This window comes from Eleutherodactylus coqui, chromosome 2 (genome assembly GCF_035609145.1).
Source record: "Eleutherodactylus coqui strain aEleCoq1 chromosome 2, aEleCoq1.hap1, whole genome shotgun sequence".
NCBI classification, from domain to species: Eukaryota; Metazoa; Chordata; class Amphibia; order Anura; family Eleutherodactylidae; genus Eleutherodactylus; species Eleutherodactylus coqui.
In genome coordinates, this window is record NC_089838.1 from 263,506,127 (window position 1) to 263,522,121 (window position 15,995).

Sequence of the window (15,995 nt, forward strand, 5' to 3'; positions counted from 1 at the left end):
CTGTATTGCGCGTGCAAAATTTTCGTGCACAAATACGCCCGTGTAACATATAAGGAAGGACCCTGCGGGGTTGGAAAGCTTACTGTAACATCATGTATTTTTGTGTGCCATTAAAAGGTATCCTATCTACAAGATAACGTGGTTTCTCTCACTGAGAACAAATCACATTAAGGGCTCCGTCACACGGGCGTACACGCATTTGCACGCGCCTTAGTGTTGTGTTTTTACGGAGCGATCAATGTTTTTTTGCGTACATAGGTGTATTTCACTGTACTTTTTCTGCCCGCAGTGCAGGTTTATTAGCGCGTGGCAAACAAGACCGCTTGAAATGGCTAAATGGTTCCAGATGTGTTCTTTCCGCAGCATATCACACGAGCTCCTTGTCTATTGTGCGCACATTTGCGTACACTCCCCCCCCCCCCCGGCTCCTTTTCATTAACTTCTATGGGGACCTTTTATGCGCAAATGCACAGAAAAGTACAGCATGCTGTTTATTTTGCGTGACCAAAACGCACGCACAAAATACGGAAATGTGAATGAATCCGCTGAAATTAAGGGGTGTATTGCGTGTGCAGATATATCCGTCTGACGGGGCCTTACGATTATTCACAAGGGTGCTTTTCACGTGCGAGTTTTCCACGTACACCACAAGGGCTCCTTGTGCTAAGGACGCTATTCGCATACGCAATTTTTCATACAAGCCGCAGGCCTGTGTGAAATAAAAGAAGGCGGCGCGGACTGTCATCCATCTTTCCCATGCATGATAATAGCACATACTGAGGGAATAAACCCTCCTGGCTGCAGAACATGGCGGCAGAGACAGTAATGTGTGAGGTAGCAGTGTGTTAGGTGACTCTCCGCCATGCAGGCTGAGTCAGTCTCGGGTTTCACAACATGTAGTAAAGGGCGGGGCTCGCTGGGCGTGTCTTCCCGCTGTTGTCGGGAGAAGACTAACCTCCCCCGGGCGTGGAGGAGCAGGAAAGGCCGCGGCTCGGGCCTGAGCTAGGCCGCAGCTATGCTGAAGACAGAGCGGATCCTGCATGTGAAGACCCAGCGGGGCAGGACGCTGCGAGCCGTGCGGGAGCATTACCTCAGGGAGGACGTGAGCTGCGGCACTCCGCAGTGCCCAGCCTGTGCCAGGGGTGAGAGCTGCCATGATGTGGGATGGCATAGAGATGGGGGGCAGCGGTGATATAGCAGTACAGGGCTGTGTAGGAGTATATGGGTGTTACTTGTGCTGCTCGCCATTACACAGTACTATGGGGGTGCAGGGTGGTATTTCTGTGGGTATAGCCATCTTCATGCCACAGATGGGGTCCCACTTCTGGAACCCTGCCCTGGCAGGAGGCATGGGGTGCTGTCATCCCCATTCAGCGGCTGTCACACAAATCGCACGTTCCCACCACCCGATGATCACAAGGAATCCATTGCGTATGGGAGTAAGGCTGGACTCACACCAACGTACCGGATTCCACAAGCAGGAGACCCGCAGCACATTCCAGCCGGCGACCCTGCGTACCTGCTATTACTGTATTGTGAATGACGGCGGAGGCTCGCTGTCGGTCATGCGCAGAACAGTCATTTTGTTTTTCTTTTAACTTGTGTTTCCCGCGCCGTCACTTAGTGATGACGCTATTATTCGCAGCGGATACGCAATGTTATTTGCATATGGTCTGAGGGTCGGACAGCCTCCAATAACATCAATGGAGGCTGTCCGCGTGGAGCCCACGGGGAAAAAAAGCATGCTGTGATTTTTTTCACTCGCGGAATACGCAATTTGTATTCATGAATGTGACTGAAAATGCGAGCCTTTCAATGCCTGCGTTTTACCACGGATCACCCGCACAGATGGCGATAGCAGAATCCGGAATCCAAATCCGCCTGTGTAAGCCTGGCCTAAGGCCTCATGTCCACGGGGAAAAAATGATTTTAAATCCGCAGCGAATCACCCGCACGCAGATCTGCACCCCATAGAAATGCATTGACCACCCGCGGGTAGATAAATACCAGCGGATGGTCAATAAAAGTGAATTAAAAAAATCCTGGAGCATGAAAAAAAATGGACATGCTCCATTTAGGTGCGGATCTCCCGCGGGAACGGCTCCCGCAGGCTTCTGTTGCAGCCTATGGAAGCCGTCCGGATCCGCAGGAGAACTTACCTGAATTAAACTCACCTGCTCCGGGCGATGCAGATCTTCCTTCCTTCGCGGCAGGATCTTCTTTCTTTGGCCCGGCAGATGTGCCCGGCGCATGCGCCCGGCACGCTGCCGTTGGGCCGAAGAAAGAAGATCCGGCCACGAAAAAGAGAAGACCTGCAAGATCCGCTGCGGGTAAGTTTATTCTGATTTTACTGCCTCATGTCCGCAGGGCAGGAGGGACCCGCTACGGATTCTCCATGGAGAATCCATAGTGGGCCTGATTTTGCCCGTGGACATGAGGCCTAAGGGTGGTTTCACACCTGTTCTCCGGGTTCCGCTTTCCTGCTCCGTTCAGGCAGTAGGAATGGGGAATGACCGCAGCCAAATGGCTCTGTCTGAGGACGGAACTGCGCCAAACTCACCCAATTGACCATCATAGGGTTCATTCAGTTTCTGCCCAGCTGCCCGGCTCTTAGACCGAAGAAAAAGTGCCGCATGCAGCACTTTTTCTTCCGGTATTTTGAGCCGGATCTGCAACGGAACCTCCGCCCGAGGTATCAACACAGAAGTGCAGGTACGGGGTGACTGTTTTCCTGTGTATGCAAGGGACTCGACGGAGAGAGAACGACAATTACTCACTAAAGCCCCCTGTCCATGAGCGAGGCAGAATATTGCTAGCGATATTCCACCTGTGGGAAGCAGGGGAGAGAACTGTCAGCCCTCTGCGGTGAGCCTATCTGACAGATAGGTTCACCGCAGAGAATCGTGGCGAATCGCAGAATGCGACGATTTGAGTCCTGCAAGCGGATAATCGCTATAATTCTCCGATCGTGAACGCCGGCGCTGCACTTTCCATAGCAACACTATGGAAAGCGTGCACTGCATTACTCGCAGCTGGGTTATCGCCGCGAGTAACGCAATGCACAGTCACCCGTGGACAGGAGCCATTAGAGTTAGTTGCTCGCTAGTTGTCCCGTGTAAACAGGTAGCGAGCGGTTCATCTGTGAATAATAACTGCCTGTTTACTCTGAATGGAGTCAGGTGACCAGAAGAGATCTCCGGCGCTCCGTCTCCATGCAGTGAAGAGCTATCGCACCTGTGTGAAAGCAGAAGAGCGATCATTGTTAAGATGGCTGTCGGGTGATTAACGGGAACCTGTAATGATCTGCAAGCCCCATAAACTACAATATGGGCCTCAAAGATTGGGGAGTGGGGTTTGATACTCGCCACTTTCCAACGCTGTGACCCCGCAAGGTTGCTGCGCACACACTGTGTGACTGTTGTCTGGTCTATGCCCGCTGTCCCATAGAGATGAATGGGCGAGCGTGCAGAGAGTAGTCTGATAAGTCACACAGTGTGTGTGGCAACTTGGAAGGGTCACAGCGTTGGAACGGGGCGCCCAGTGAGTATAAAATGCCACTCCCTGGACTTCCCATTCCCTTACCTTCCTGTTTACGAGTTCCCTTTAAATCCCATGAAAATGTACCCTTACTGAAAATGCAAAGGTGGAACCTGTACTTATCAGACATTTATGGCATATCCTGTGTATATATAATGTCCAATATGGCAGTTATATCAGCAACTTACTGCTAAACACATTTTTTAACAACTTAATAGAAGGAGATTTGCACCAATATTGTACTTTTGTATATCCTCAATATCTGATTTTAAAAGTTTATTCCCAACATTGACTTATCTATTCACAGGAAAGCTTGATAAAAGTCTGACTGATGCGGGTCGCAGATCGAGGGTCTCATGTCCCCCTCTACTCCTCACTGCACCCTTCACAGCACAAGGGAGATTCGATGGAGTGGAGAGGTTGAGAACAGGAGTCCCGTGTCCCTCTGTCCTTCTCACTGCACCCACCGCAGCAAGGAGGAGATTGGTTGGAGTGGCGGTCAAGCTCCATTTACTTCAACAGGACCACTGAACATAGAGTTCAAGCACTCAGCTATCTCCAGCAGACCCATTGAAGTGAATGGAGCAGAGGAGGGCATGCCAAAACTTCAGGTTGTGGTGGGGGTTCCAGTAGTCGGGCCGTCTCAGGTTATCCCCAGTCCTGTGGATAGGAGAAAAGTTGCTGAGGTGGGAATGTCCCTTAAAAAGAATAAGATATATGAGCTGAATTTGATGAAGTGCTGTAATTTAGTAATATGAGATCACACGATGTTGTGAATGACAATATTATTGATGAGATTACTAAAGCAAGTCTCCAGACACCAGACTGCTGCTGGCTGAGCGCTAGACCTCATATATATTCACTTCTTCTGTATTGTAGATGTACTTTTTGGCATTAGTCAACAGCCCTGTTCACATCAGCGCTACCAAATCTCTTTTGCAAGTTTAATCAAAGTTTCCAATAACAGCAGTAACACAAGAATAACAATAGCTCTTGTGGCGTTCTCTATTAGAGCCATTCCCATGAATGTAACTTCACTGCATATTACACGAGCGTGAAACGCGGTGAATGAAGTCAATGGAAGTACATTGATTTTCATTGATCTATTGACACTTGTGAGGCCTCTCTCTCGCGGACGTACATAGTGGGTATTTCTAATGCCCGCAAAAACTGCTGCACTTCACCTCCATTCATTTAAATGGGGCTTCTCATTAAAATGAATGCTGTTTGTTCTGTTTTTGTGCGTTCAGCGTGTTTTTGACGCACTAAATCGCCCATTGCAATGATGTGTGAATGTACCCCAAGGCAAGTATCTTTGGAATGTAGTTCACATAAGCGTGTAAACTGGGTGCAGGTTGAATCCTCTGGTTGTATTCAGGCATTGTAGATATTATTGTATTGTGTCTAACTTCTATCTTCGTTATTTTCTTCCACATCCGGTGTTTTCTTTCTAAGATGGGAAACTTTTATCCGAAGATCTTACACACTATGTTGTACCCGACTGTCAAGTGCTCCAAGATTACCAGGAGGTGCTGGAGTTTACCGAATTACGAGGTATCATCATTATGCAGACAGCATGCCAGGCTGTTCAACATCAGCGAGGACGCAGGTAAGTTCTGAAATCCAATGTTTTTGGTTTCAAGAACATGTAAATGGTCCGCTTGTACCAGACCTTTCACACGGGTGGGATTAGCACACAGGATGCACTGCAAGCTCCAATAAACTCCGCACTAAAATCCACGAGCTACCTGCAGATTTTGATGCAGAATTGCAAATGACTGAAATCTGCCTGCAATTTCTCATCAGAATCCGTAGTAAGGCCCAATGTCCACGGGCGGGTTTGATTTGTGGCACCCGTATGGACAATCCGCTAATCAAGCCGCCCATAGGAATGCATGGATGTCCGCAATTGCATTGCATTTTGGACTGGAAAACAAATTGGAGCATGCTCCATTTTGCTGCAGATCCCACATGAACGGCTTCTATTGAAGTGAATGGACACTGTCCTATCCACAGAACACCTGCAGCTGACACTGCAGATGGGCTGCGGATCCACGGAAAAGTAGAAATTAAAATTTTTTTTTTTATTGCGCATGCCCATGGCATGCCCACATACGCAGTGCAGGAGAAAGAAGAGCCGGATCGCGATGCAGAAGACTAAGACAGGTAAATAATTGTCCTCGGCCGCGGGCAGGGTGGGTTTCCGCTGCAGGCTCCCGCATCTATAGGGAATGACGTTGTCTTTTTCCAACATATAGAAAAAACCACTTTTTATATACAGTTCATTTTGCATGCTGCTCCTGCATTTGCTGTCAGTCTATAATGGACAGTTTTTTTCCAAAAGACACCAGACACCAAGCTCGGTGAACAACTGAAGGCACCACACGTATGACTGTCTTCAAATGTTCACTTGGATGGAGAATTGCAGTCACTTCACAGACTGAACTCCTATTTAATTAAAACGTAACTTTTATTTGTAACCTCTTATTAAAATTTGTATTAAGGAAGGCCTCATAAGAAAGAAAGCATATAGATACAAAAAATACTCTGGTATGCACCGTGATATATCTGGTTCAATGGCCCACAGATGAATCTTAAGACTGGGGCCAGGTTATACCTTATTACCTAGGACTAATGGGGTCCAGATATCTATTCTGTGAGCAGGGACTCTCTTATCGAAACAATATTGTTGATTAGTTCGTCCTGCTCCAGAACACGATGGTGCATATCTCAGTTTAAAAATCAATTAATTGCTTCGTGCGTTTGTTTATAGACTCTTTTTGTAGGCTCATTCTAAGGCTCGCGTTTCTGTCGCTTTAGCGACTCATCAGGAGCCTTACAAATTGATTTAGAACCAGATGAAAAAAGGTACGTATATCGCCAGCACTTAAGAAATATCTCCAGATGATATTAGGCAAAGTGTCCTTAAGGCATATGCCTAAAATAGTGCTGGGCAGAGTGTTTATCTATAGATGCCACAATAATGGTCCAAGTTTGCACCAGCAATGGTGACCTATGCTTGCAAGCAAGGACGAAATTAAGGACTGCTAGGTAATAGGTTCCTGAGTAGTAACTCCCAGGGTATACAGCCCCGTGGGACGGTTTTTATCCCTTGTGGGGGGTCAATCAAGTCTTGACCGTAGAGCGGATGCTGTCTGCCTCCAGATTAGTCTTGAGATATGGGTACCCATAGACGACACAAATGGACAACCACATGCTGGATGAGTTGTCAGAGTGAAGTGCGTTTATTCAGAGTATTACAGAAGTTATAGGGAAAAGTTTGCTGACGTATGATTTGATTACTGCGCATGCCCAAGGTTACATAGCATCTGCAGATTTTAATTAGCATTACACATCTTTTAGAGAAGTCTCCTACATAAACAATATATATCAATGTCCGGTGACACCTGTAACAAAACAAAACATTCCTGGACACTTCTGAGAGAAAGGAGTGAACTTTCTCAAGGGAAAGAATGCATGTGAGAGAGGAAGCTGATAAGGATTCGAAATCATTATTATAATTGGGTCTAACATTCTTCTAGTTCAAAAGTGAAAGTTGTACAAATACATGTATTTAGCAAAAGCAAAGAATACAAAATGGAGTCGCTGTAGTCAATAAGGCATAAACGTGAATTTACCCCTCACATTCCCCCGTTTTGGACATGGGGTCAAGACAAGTATGACTCCTAGTCCATAAACACGTGATTCATATCGGCGAAGAGAAAGCTTTTTCAGTACTTTTAGAAATACATGAAATTATAACCTTAATTGCTCTATAAATGCATAATAAAATCATCACAACTTGTAATATACTTTGTAGGATCCCCATAAACCAACCTCCTAAACCAGAAAACCAATTGGCAGGGTTCAAAGCACTAAATGTGTTACCCCACCAGCTATCTCTGGTTTCTGAGTTTTCATTTGTCCATGCAAACAGTTCTTTTGACGGAACAGGAACAGCCAAGAAAGGAAAACCAGTGGCACTAGGTGTGTGTACAAGTCCAACAGTACTTGGTGGTGCCTAACAAGGTGGTTTTGGGCATTGTCCCTTTGCACCCTCTCACAAGGGTGAAGCATGGAGTGAAGAGTCCAAAAATCCATCAATAAACAAAATGTCCTTCATTTTCCTTCTCATGGGGGGGGACAAAGGTAGGGCGTGAAAAGTCCATTAGTCCTAAAACAAACAACAGTTCTTTCAACTTTACTAAAGTAGGTGTGATCAGCAGGACTTGACAGGGCCCTTTGACTCTGGGCCCTAGGGATTTCGGGACACGTCTCTTTGCGACCACCCAATCTCCAGGTAGTAGGGAAAGAGATCCCTCTAAGTTGTCTGGGCCTGGAATGGGAGAAAAAGACTAGATTCTGGGTTACCATTAGTTGGTCACACAGGTGCTTTACATATCCGGCTACTATGTCATAGCCCTGCTGTAGGGCTTGTGGATGATACAACCCCAATCTTGGCATAAAGCCAAACAACACTTTCTTTAACTTAAGCGTACCATTTAGTCTGTTAACTTTGTCTAAACTCTGCAGGTGTGAAGTGTGTACCTTTGTTTGAGTCAATCACTTCCGGTACCTCGTATCTGCGGATTACCTCATTCATCAGCTCCTGTACGATTACCTGCTTATTTACCTTGATAACAGGGTAGGTCTCCGACCTGGAAAGACATCAACAACAACAAGCACGTGGTCATACTTCCCAATAAGTGGGAGCTGAGTGTAGTCAAATTGCAATCCCTGAAATGGGTAGAGTGGTCTAGGCAAGTGTTATGTGGCAAATTTACTTCTGCCCTGTTGCTTACGGCAAAGGTCATGCAAAATTGGACAAGTGATGATGCAGCAACTTACAGGAAACCCAGGAGCCACCCGTCCGTGTTCAAGCGTCGATCTCATTGCTGCTTGGAACGGAGTGCTGGATGAGGCAAGCATCGCCACCATGCTGAAGGAGGTGCTAGAAGGCCTGAAGTACCTGCATAAGAACGGCCAGATCCACAGGGATGTTAAGGCTGGAAACATCCTTCTGGGTGAAGACGGCTCCGTGCAGATCGCAGATTTCGGCGTCAGTGCGTTTCTAGCCACAGGAGGCAACATTGTCAGGAATAAAGTCAGAAAGACCCTTGTGGGCACGTCATGCCGGACGGCACCGGAGGCGACGGAGCAGGCCAGAGGACACGACCTCAAGGCGGACATCTGGACCCCCGGTAGGTGTGTCTTTCCGTGCATTTGCTGGGCCATCATGGGGCACAGGGACCGTGGTGGGCAAGTTCTGTTGACTGTTCGCCATTCACCGTCCCATTTCTGCTGCTTGTAACTGTAAAGTCTTTTAGCATATCAAAGTCCAATGTTTGTATCAAAGTAATTCAAAGTCCAAAATTATTGTTAAATTCTTCTTTTCTTCTTTTCTTCTTTTCTTCCACGGCTTAAGGGCCGCTGCCTTTGCTGTGTGATCTGTGATGGCGTTGCCTCTTGTTTCTCTGCTGTAGGAATTGGTGTGAGCTTTCCACTTGGTCACCGCTGCACCATTCTTAACAAGCTGTCTGGCCTTCCATGTTAGGCCGTAGTCATGAGCTTATGCCAAATGCATACTGGGAGTCAGTGTAAATGTTTGCCGTCTTACCTTTTACCACTCCACACGCCTCAGCGAGGGCCTGTACTTCCGCTTCCTGTCCTGGGACATGCGGAGGCATTCTGCTTTTAGGACATCTTGTTGCGTGATCACTGCTTATCCAGCGTGGAGTCATCAATTACCCTGGTACCATCTACAAAAACAACTCAGAATATACATTATTAACAAAAACTTTCAGTTGACATAAAGAAGAGACGGTGTCTACAATTGCATCTTCCTGGACATGTGCCAGGGGGTACTGACGGACCAAGGGGGCTAAGAGCTTGTTCCTCTGCGTACGTAAAAGTGAGGACGGGTAGAGGTGTCGCTTGGTCTGCTGCCATCCGACATAAGGTCGGGTGACTTTCAGACCCGGGGTGTATACAAGCCTCACCGGACAGGTGAAGTTTGATAAAACCTCCCAAGGGTCCCATCACGCAATTCTCAATATGCTTTCAGGACCTTCCAGCATAAGGAAGCGAGTGAGGTATCGTGACCCTTTAAACATTACCTCAAGCGGTTCAGTTTCTGCCGGCTGAATTGGCACTTCTGAAGCCCCTTGCACCGATTACCGCTAGACAATCAGGCTGGTATTCTATTTCAAATAGATCATAACCTTGTTGTAAAAAGGAAAAAGAAAAAAATTAAAAATTTTAAAATAGCTTTAAAAATAGCTGACCTGCAATACCTAGATCACCTATATCTTCTCTCCCCCCCTTTTGAACTAGGGTACTTAATTGGAAGGGTAACCGAGTTCAAAGTAGTAGCAACAGTGAGAAGAATGACAGGAGCACATTGTAGCTGGATTAGACGGGCCAGAAATAAGTGCTTGGGTTGCACTTGCGTGTATATGCTCCGGGTGTCATGGGGGGGGGGGGGGGTGAGGACCACTAGGGGGAGTTGGTTCAAGACCAACTCCGAAGATTTGTTAACCATTGCCTGTACTGCTGCCACCGCACAAACACATGAGGGAGCTCCTCGAGCCACTGGATTCTGAGTAGCATCCAGGTGGCCGTGGTCGTCCCCTGTGCTTTTGTGTCGATACTGTCACCTGGTCAGAAAATTCAGTACAGAAAAGAACAACGGATGAAGTATAAAAGGATGAGAATGAGCTTCAGGGGTGAGAGAAAAGAATGAGTAGTTGTATAAGAGCGAAAACAAAGTGGACCAATGGGGGCAGTATGAAAACAAGGCCCAGAAAGGTGCGGAATTTGGCAGCAGGTGTAAGTACAGGTTTGGCCGTCCTTACGTTTCTTCTATGGAGCATTCTCAGAAACAGTATAATTATGACTTGTTGGCAGGCTGCCAAATGATCAGCACACAGCGCCTACATCACACACATTATGCATACATTACAGTCTGAACACGGGTCATTAATTCTCATCCGTTCATGCGGTCAAGTCTCATTCAAATATTAGTAAGAGTTCACACAGGACGTAACACGCAGGATGCAACTGTCCTCATCTTGCAGACAAATACATTCAATCATTCTCACCCCTCCCTGGGATCAGTCAAACTTTAACTGTCTGTAATACCAGAGAAGTATACCAGATTCCACATCAACCACTTTGTAAAACTAATGAACACACATTTAGCAATTATGCACACGTCCGACCAGTGACAGGACTGACATTTACACGAAGAACAGCAAAAACAGTAAAATTCACTGGATTCATTACGGGTTTCATTCTATTCAAGCAAGCAGGGTTACTCGTTCAGTGTTCTCCACTCTAATCTTTTTGGCTTTGAGAGGCACGCATTCCTCTATCTCTCTGGAACAGAACTAAGATTTTTGGAAAACAGCCAGAATATCCAGGCTCCAAACCACACCAATCAAACCTGGACGGCAGAGGAATAGTTAAACGCTCACACAACAAAAAAAAAGGACAAAAGACCAAACGTATGACAAAAAATTAGATTACATAACATGAAGACACACAATATCGGTTATTTGACACATAATTATTCACAGATTCTACATGAACTTGCTTTATGTCCCTAGGGACACAAACTATAAAAGAATTCTCTTTCTCTGATAACTACCGTATCTACACGTATCTTACTCCTTCTATCAACATACTTTCACCAACTTTTGCTTATCTCTGAATCTGTGAGACTTTATGGGTCTCAGATCCCCAAAATTCTAACTTGCTTTGTCTGTCCTTTGTTATTTCTCTAACTTGCTTTTCCATATAGGCATACTCTTTGCCTTAAACATTTCTACTATTTCACATGAATTTTTTTGAGACAGGATTTGTAGCCCCAGTGTCTATAAGGAAGGGCACTTCCTCACTTCATATGGAAACAGGCTCGAGAGTCTGAGTGCCTCTATCCTCTGTTTCCACGGTAGGGATACTGGGGCTGGATCGCCGGGACTTCATTGGGACGGATTCGGGCGACGCGGCGTTGTCGCTGGGAGTGGCGCCCTGATCCGTCTCCTGGTTACAAGGTTTCTTGGGACAGCGGCAATGCTTGGCCAGGTGGCCTACCTTGCCGCAGTTGTAACACTTGCGTGTTTTGTTTTTGGATTTGTCTTGGGGCTGCACCTTCCCCCCCTGGTTGCTATAGTATTTGACCGCCACTGCAGGGCGCTTCTTATCCATAGCAAACCCTACTGCCTTTTTATACAAGTCTCTGGGCTTGGCTTGTTGCCAATCAGGGGTGCATGCTTTTATTTTACTTGCCAATGATGGGCCAATGCCTTGCATGAACGCTTCACACATCATTGAGTAGTACACTTCATCTGTACGGAGGGTGAGACCCATGTCTCTAGCCTTTGTTTCTAGTCTGCCAAAATAACATTCAACGGTTTCATTCTTTTCCTGTTTACACATAGTTAAAGCTGTTTGTTTTTGTAAAGGGTTTTGTTGTCCGCACCTGGGACAATGCCAATAAGGTTTTTTTTTTCTTTGGGGCTCTTGTGGTGGAGTTGCAGCGGTACAACTCTGATACTCAGGAAGAATCTCAGAGCTGCTTGCGGTTGGTAAAATCGGGTGCATTCTGGTCGGATCACGCACCGGGGGTGCATACACAAGTATGCCCTCAAACACCGGCTCACAATCCCACCGTTCTACGTTTGCCTTTCTACTATATTTGATTATGGCCTCTACTCCTTTATCTAGATTGGCGTCTTTGATAGCTTTCTTGTGTTTTGTTCTGTACTGCCGCCAGAACTCATAGTTGAAAGTTCCTGCCTTTTTAAGCCCTATCAGCTGGTAAACTTTACGGGCTTGTTTATAACTGTCCTCCCCCTCTCTCTCCCTAATTATCTCAATAGGGGTCAAGAACTGAGACCCCATACTAATAATTGGACTTGCCATTTTTGATTCACCGGTAAATCTGGCGGTCGCGATGACCTTTTAAGTCCCTTCTGCCAGGTCGCGGCTGGCAGGACACAAATGTGTACTATGGGCAGGACACAAATGTGTATTATGGACTTTGATGTCCGCTGTCTCTACCTCAGTCCTTCGGGTAGATCAGGACAGTCCCTTCTGCCAAGCCTACGGCTGGCAGGGTATGAATATTTAATATTCACTTATTAGTATTATGGACTTGGTGTCCGCTGTCTCTACCTCAGTCCTTCGGGTAGATCAGGACACAGTCCCTTCTGCCAAGCCTACGGCTGGCAGGGTACGGATGTTTACTAGTAGACTTTTTATGGAGAGAGAGGAAACCACCTCTCACCTTTATACGCGGCCTTTGTAATCTTATAACAAATGACAGCTAGGAAAATGAGTGCGGCAGTCAGAGTACAACAGAAAGTTATCAATTCAATGGTTCCAGCAGACAGCATGGCAATATACACATGTGGGTTCTTTCCGTCTAACACGGTTACTAAGAACACCGTAAGTTACACAGGCAGAAGTATCCTATAAACATGCAGCAACAAACCTTTCTGTCGACACGTGGCTCTTGGAGACAGGGGGGCTCAGATCTTTGAGTGATAAGTACAATGGCTTACCTTACACCGGTGTTTTGTAGATCTGAGGTCCCGTGTCCCCTAGTCCGGATGGTCGGAAGGCAGGGTTGTCAGATATTGGCTGCAGGTAAGGAGTTAAATTCTGGCCCTCGTTGGTTGCGCCAAGTAATGTGGGGGGTCAATCAAGTCTTGACCGTAGAGCGGATGCTGTCTGCCTCCAGATTAGTCTTGAGATATGGGTACCCATAGACGACACAAATGGACAACCACATGCTGGATGAGTTGTCAGAGTGAAGTGCGTTTATTCAGAGTATTACAGAAGTTATAGGGAAAAGTTTGCTGACGTATGATTTGATTACTGCGCATGCCCAAGGTTACATAGCATCTGCAGATTTTAATTAGCATTACACATCTTTTAGAGAAGTCTCCTACATAAACAATATATATCAATGTCCGGTGACACCTGTAACAAAACAAAACATTCCTGGACACTTCTGAGAGAAAGGAGTGAACTTTCTCAAGGGAAAGAATGCATGTGAGAGGAAGCTGATAAGGATTCGAAATCATTATTATAATTGGGTCTAACATTCTTCTAGTTCAAAAGTGAAAGTTGTACAAATACATGTATTTAGCAAAAGCAAAGAATACAAAATGGAGTCGCTGTAGTCAATAAGGCATAAACGTGAATTTACCCCTCACACCCTCAATCTCAAATTAAGGCTGTAGTCTGACCCTATGGTCCCTGGGGTTTATTCAACAAACCCTGTATAGATATACTAAGTTGCCCTTTTGCGCTAGTCTAGGCTAAAGATCCAGCACTAATCGCCGGTATCTCGGCTTAAGTTCGTTGGTAAGGGAACCAAAATAAATAAAAGGAAAACCTAGCGGCAACTCCAGCCCTGAAGGTAGGCTGGAGGCATATCAGTCACAAGCAAGGCCCCCATAAGAGTGTAGAGTAAAGGGCTTTGGCACTCTCACAGGTGTCGTAGATTTTTGGGGCATTATACTTGCATCAAATTAGTGTAATGCCCTGCCAGCTTTGTATGCAGAAATCAATATACAAATGTCCCAAAAGTTACAGAGCGTCGCAGCCCTTTGTGGTTGTGGAAGGCCTCTGCTTCCAAACCTCACTGGTCAGAATATTGTAAAGCTGCACATAACCGTTTAAGGGCTTCAGCTTGGATTCATTTGTTTCTCTTGAATTAAATGCATCTAAAGATTAGTTTCCCTGACTAATTTCTATTTAATAAGGCTAATGCAGTTTATATCTGATGTGGAAGGAAAGTCAGGCTGACTTTAATAAAGCACCAATCAATAAAAAACAGACACTTGTTGCACATTTAATGACGTGTACAAATGATAGAACATTATTCATATTTCGGATGCCTGAGTCCACGTGATAATCTTTTTCTCCTCGCCTTGCACATGTTTGGATTGCTTGGAGGTCCCTTACTTTCATGCGTACACCCTAGAAAGAAGCACTACTGGTGATCCAGAAACCAACAGCCTGCTGTAGCTGAGACATTGCGCTTATCAGTCAGCTTCAGGATGTCTGGGTATGGATTTAAAGGGGTATTCCCATCTTTACTAAACATAGCCGCTATGAGAACATGCTGTATGGGAGGTGGCCAGGAGGATGGAGGCAGTCGACTGTGACTGGGCTGCTCTGCTTTTGTAACTCCCATGGAAGTCAATAGTAGTTTTGCAAACAGCGTACAACAGTGACCTATACTGCTAGTCACCTCCAGAGTTACGGGCAATGTGTATCTTGTTGTGCTACACTGCTTGCATGACTCCTATTGATCTCTGTCAGAGTTGTGGAAATAGCAAAGCCTGCTCCGCTGTATGTGTAAGTCTCGGCCACTGCGTACAGCTGGGTAGGGGCAATGCCGGCCACAATCTGAGATAGGTATGGGCCTTGTGGCTATACCATAAAAATTGAGATGTAGATAACCCTGTAAAAGAACACTTAACCTAGAAATGTATGATACAAGTAAGGACTCATTTGCACAGGCGTATGTTGCTTTTAAGTCCCTGTCATTGTTACAAGTCTTGTATAAAGAGTCTAACTTTGGCTTGAAGGAGTCCTGCCTTCCAATAGGTGGCGATGTGGAGGTATTATTCAATCTCCCTTATTTGCATATTACCCAGAAGAGCATGAATGGCGTTTTGAGTCTCCTCACTCACCGTCTAGGTGCTCTCCCTAAGGAGGAAAGATAGCGTTTCACGGACTAAAACACTGCGTATTCCCTGCCTATCTGATGCCGCTTGCATTTCTTTTGTGTGCATATTTTTTTATTTGCGCAAAAAAATCCCCCAAGCTAGTTTATTGATTTCATGCATAAATACGCAGTGAATATGCATGTATCATGCGTATTCCCTGCATAGTTGTAAAATCCCATTCAATGGTCTAATTTGGTCCATAATATGGTCCAAAAAAGGACACGCAATTTGCAAAATTTTTTTTGTATATGCACGTGAGAAACGCAGGTGATACCCCAACACGAATTAATGGGGATTCAGCACTCTGTATTACGCACGTAAAAAAATATGCGGAAATAGTTGCAGACTGATGAAGAGCCTTGTAGAAAATGCAGGGGTTTAACTTTGACCAGTACTTTTTTTTTTTTCCCTGCTAGGTATGGCCGAAGGAGCAGATCTTGGCCAACGGCACGGAGCTAAATGATTCTTATGGGCCATTGCTGAAAATTCGTTCAAACGAACGAAATTGAGCGATAATCGGCCCGTGTAAATGCAAAAAAAAATCATTTACTGTTCATTCACTTTTCATTATCGCTGCTGCGTAAAAAACATTGCTGGATGGCTGGCTTGTCGCTGAGTGTAAATGCTCCCCGCTCAGCGCTTCACATAGAAGGTGAAGCGTTGAGCGAGAAGCCCGCCATCCAGTGGTGAACTCTGCCTGTATAAACAACG

The 15,995-nt window shown here is 45.8% G+C and overlaps 1 protein-coding gene across 1 annotated transcript in view; it reads left to right on the forward strand.

Annotated features, from left to right (window-relative positions):
- The first annotated feature begins 852 nt into the window (after nt 1–852).
- Nucleotides 853–15,995, forward strand: part of DIS3L (DIS3 like exosome 3'-5' exoribonuclease) — a 47,830-nt gene continuing 32,687 nt past the window's right edge. Inside the window, exons 1-2 of the mRNA XM_066592917.1 lie at nt 853–1,142; nt 4,993–5,146. Of these exons, the coding sequence (XP_066449014.1) occupies nt 1,016–1,142; nt 4,993–5,146 (281 nt within the window). The 5' untranslated portion in view covers nt 853–1,015. The remainder of the gene's footprint in view (nt 1,143–4,992; nt 5,147–15,995) is intronic.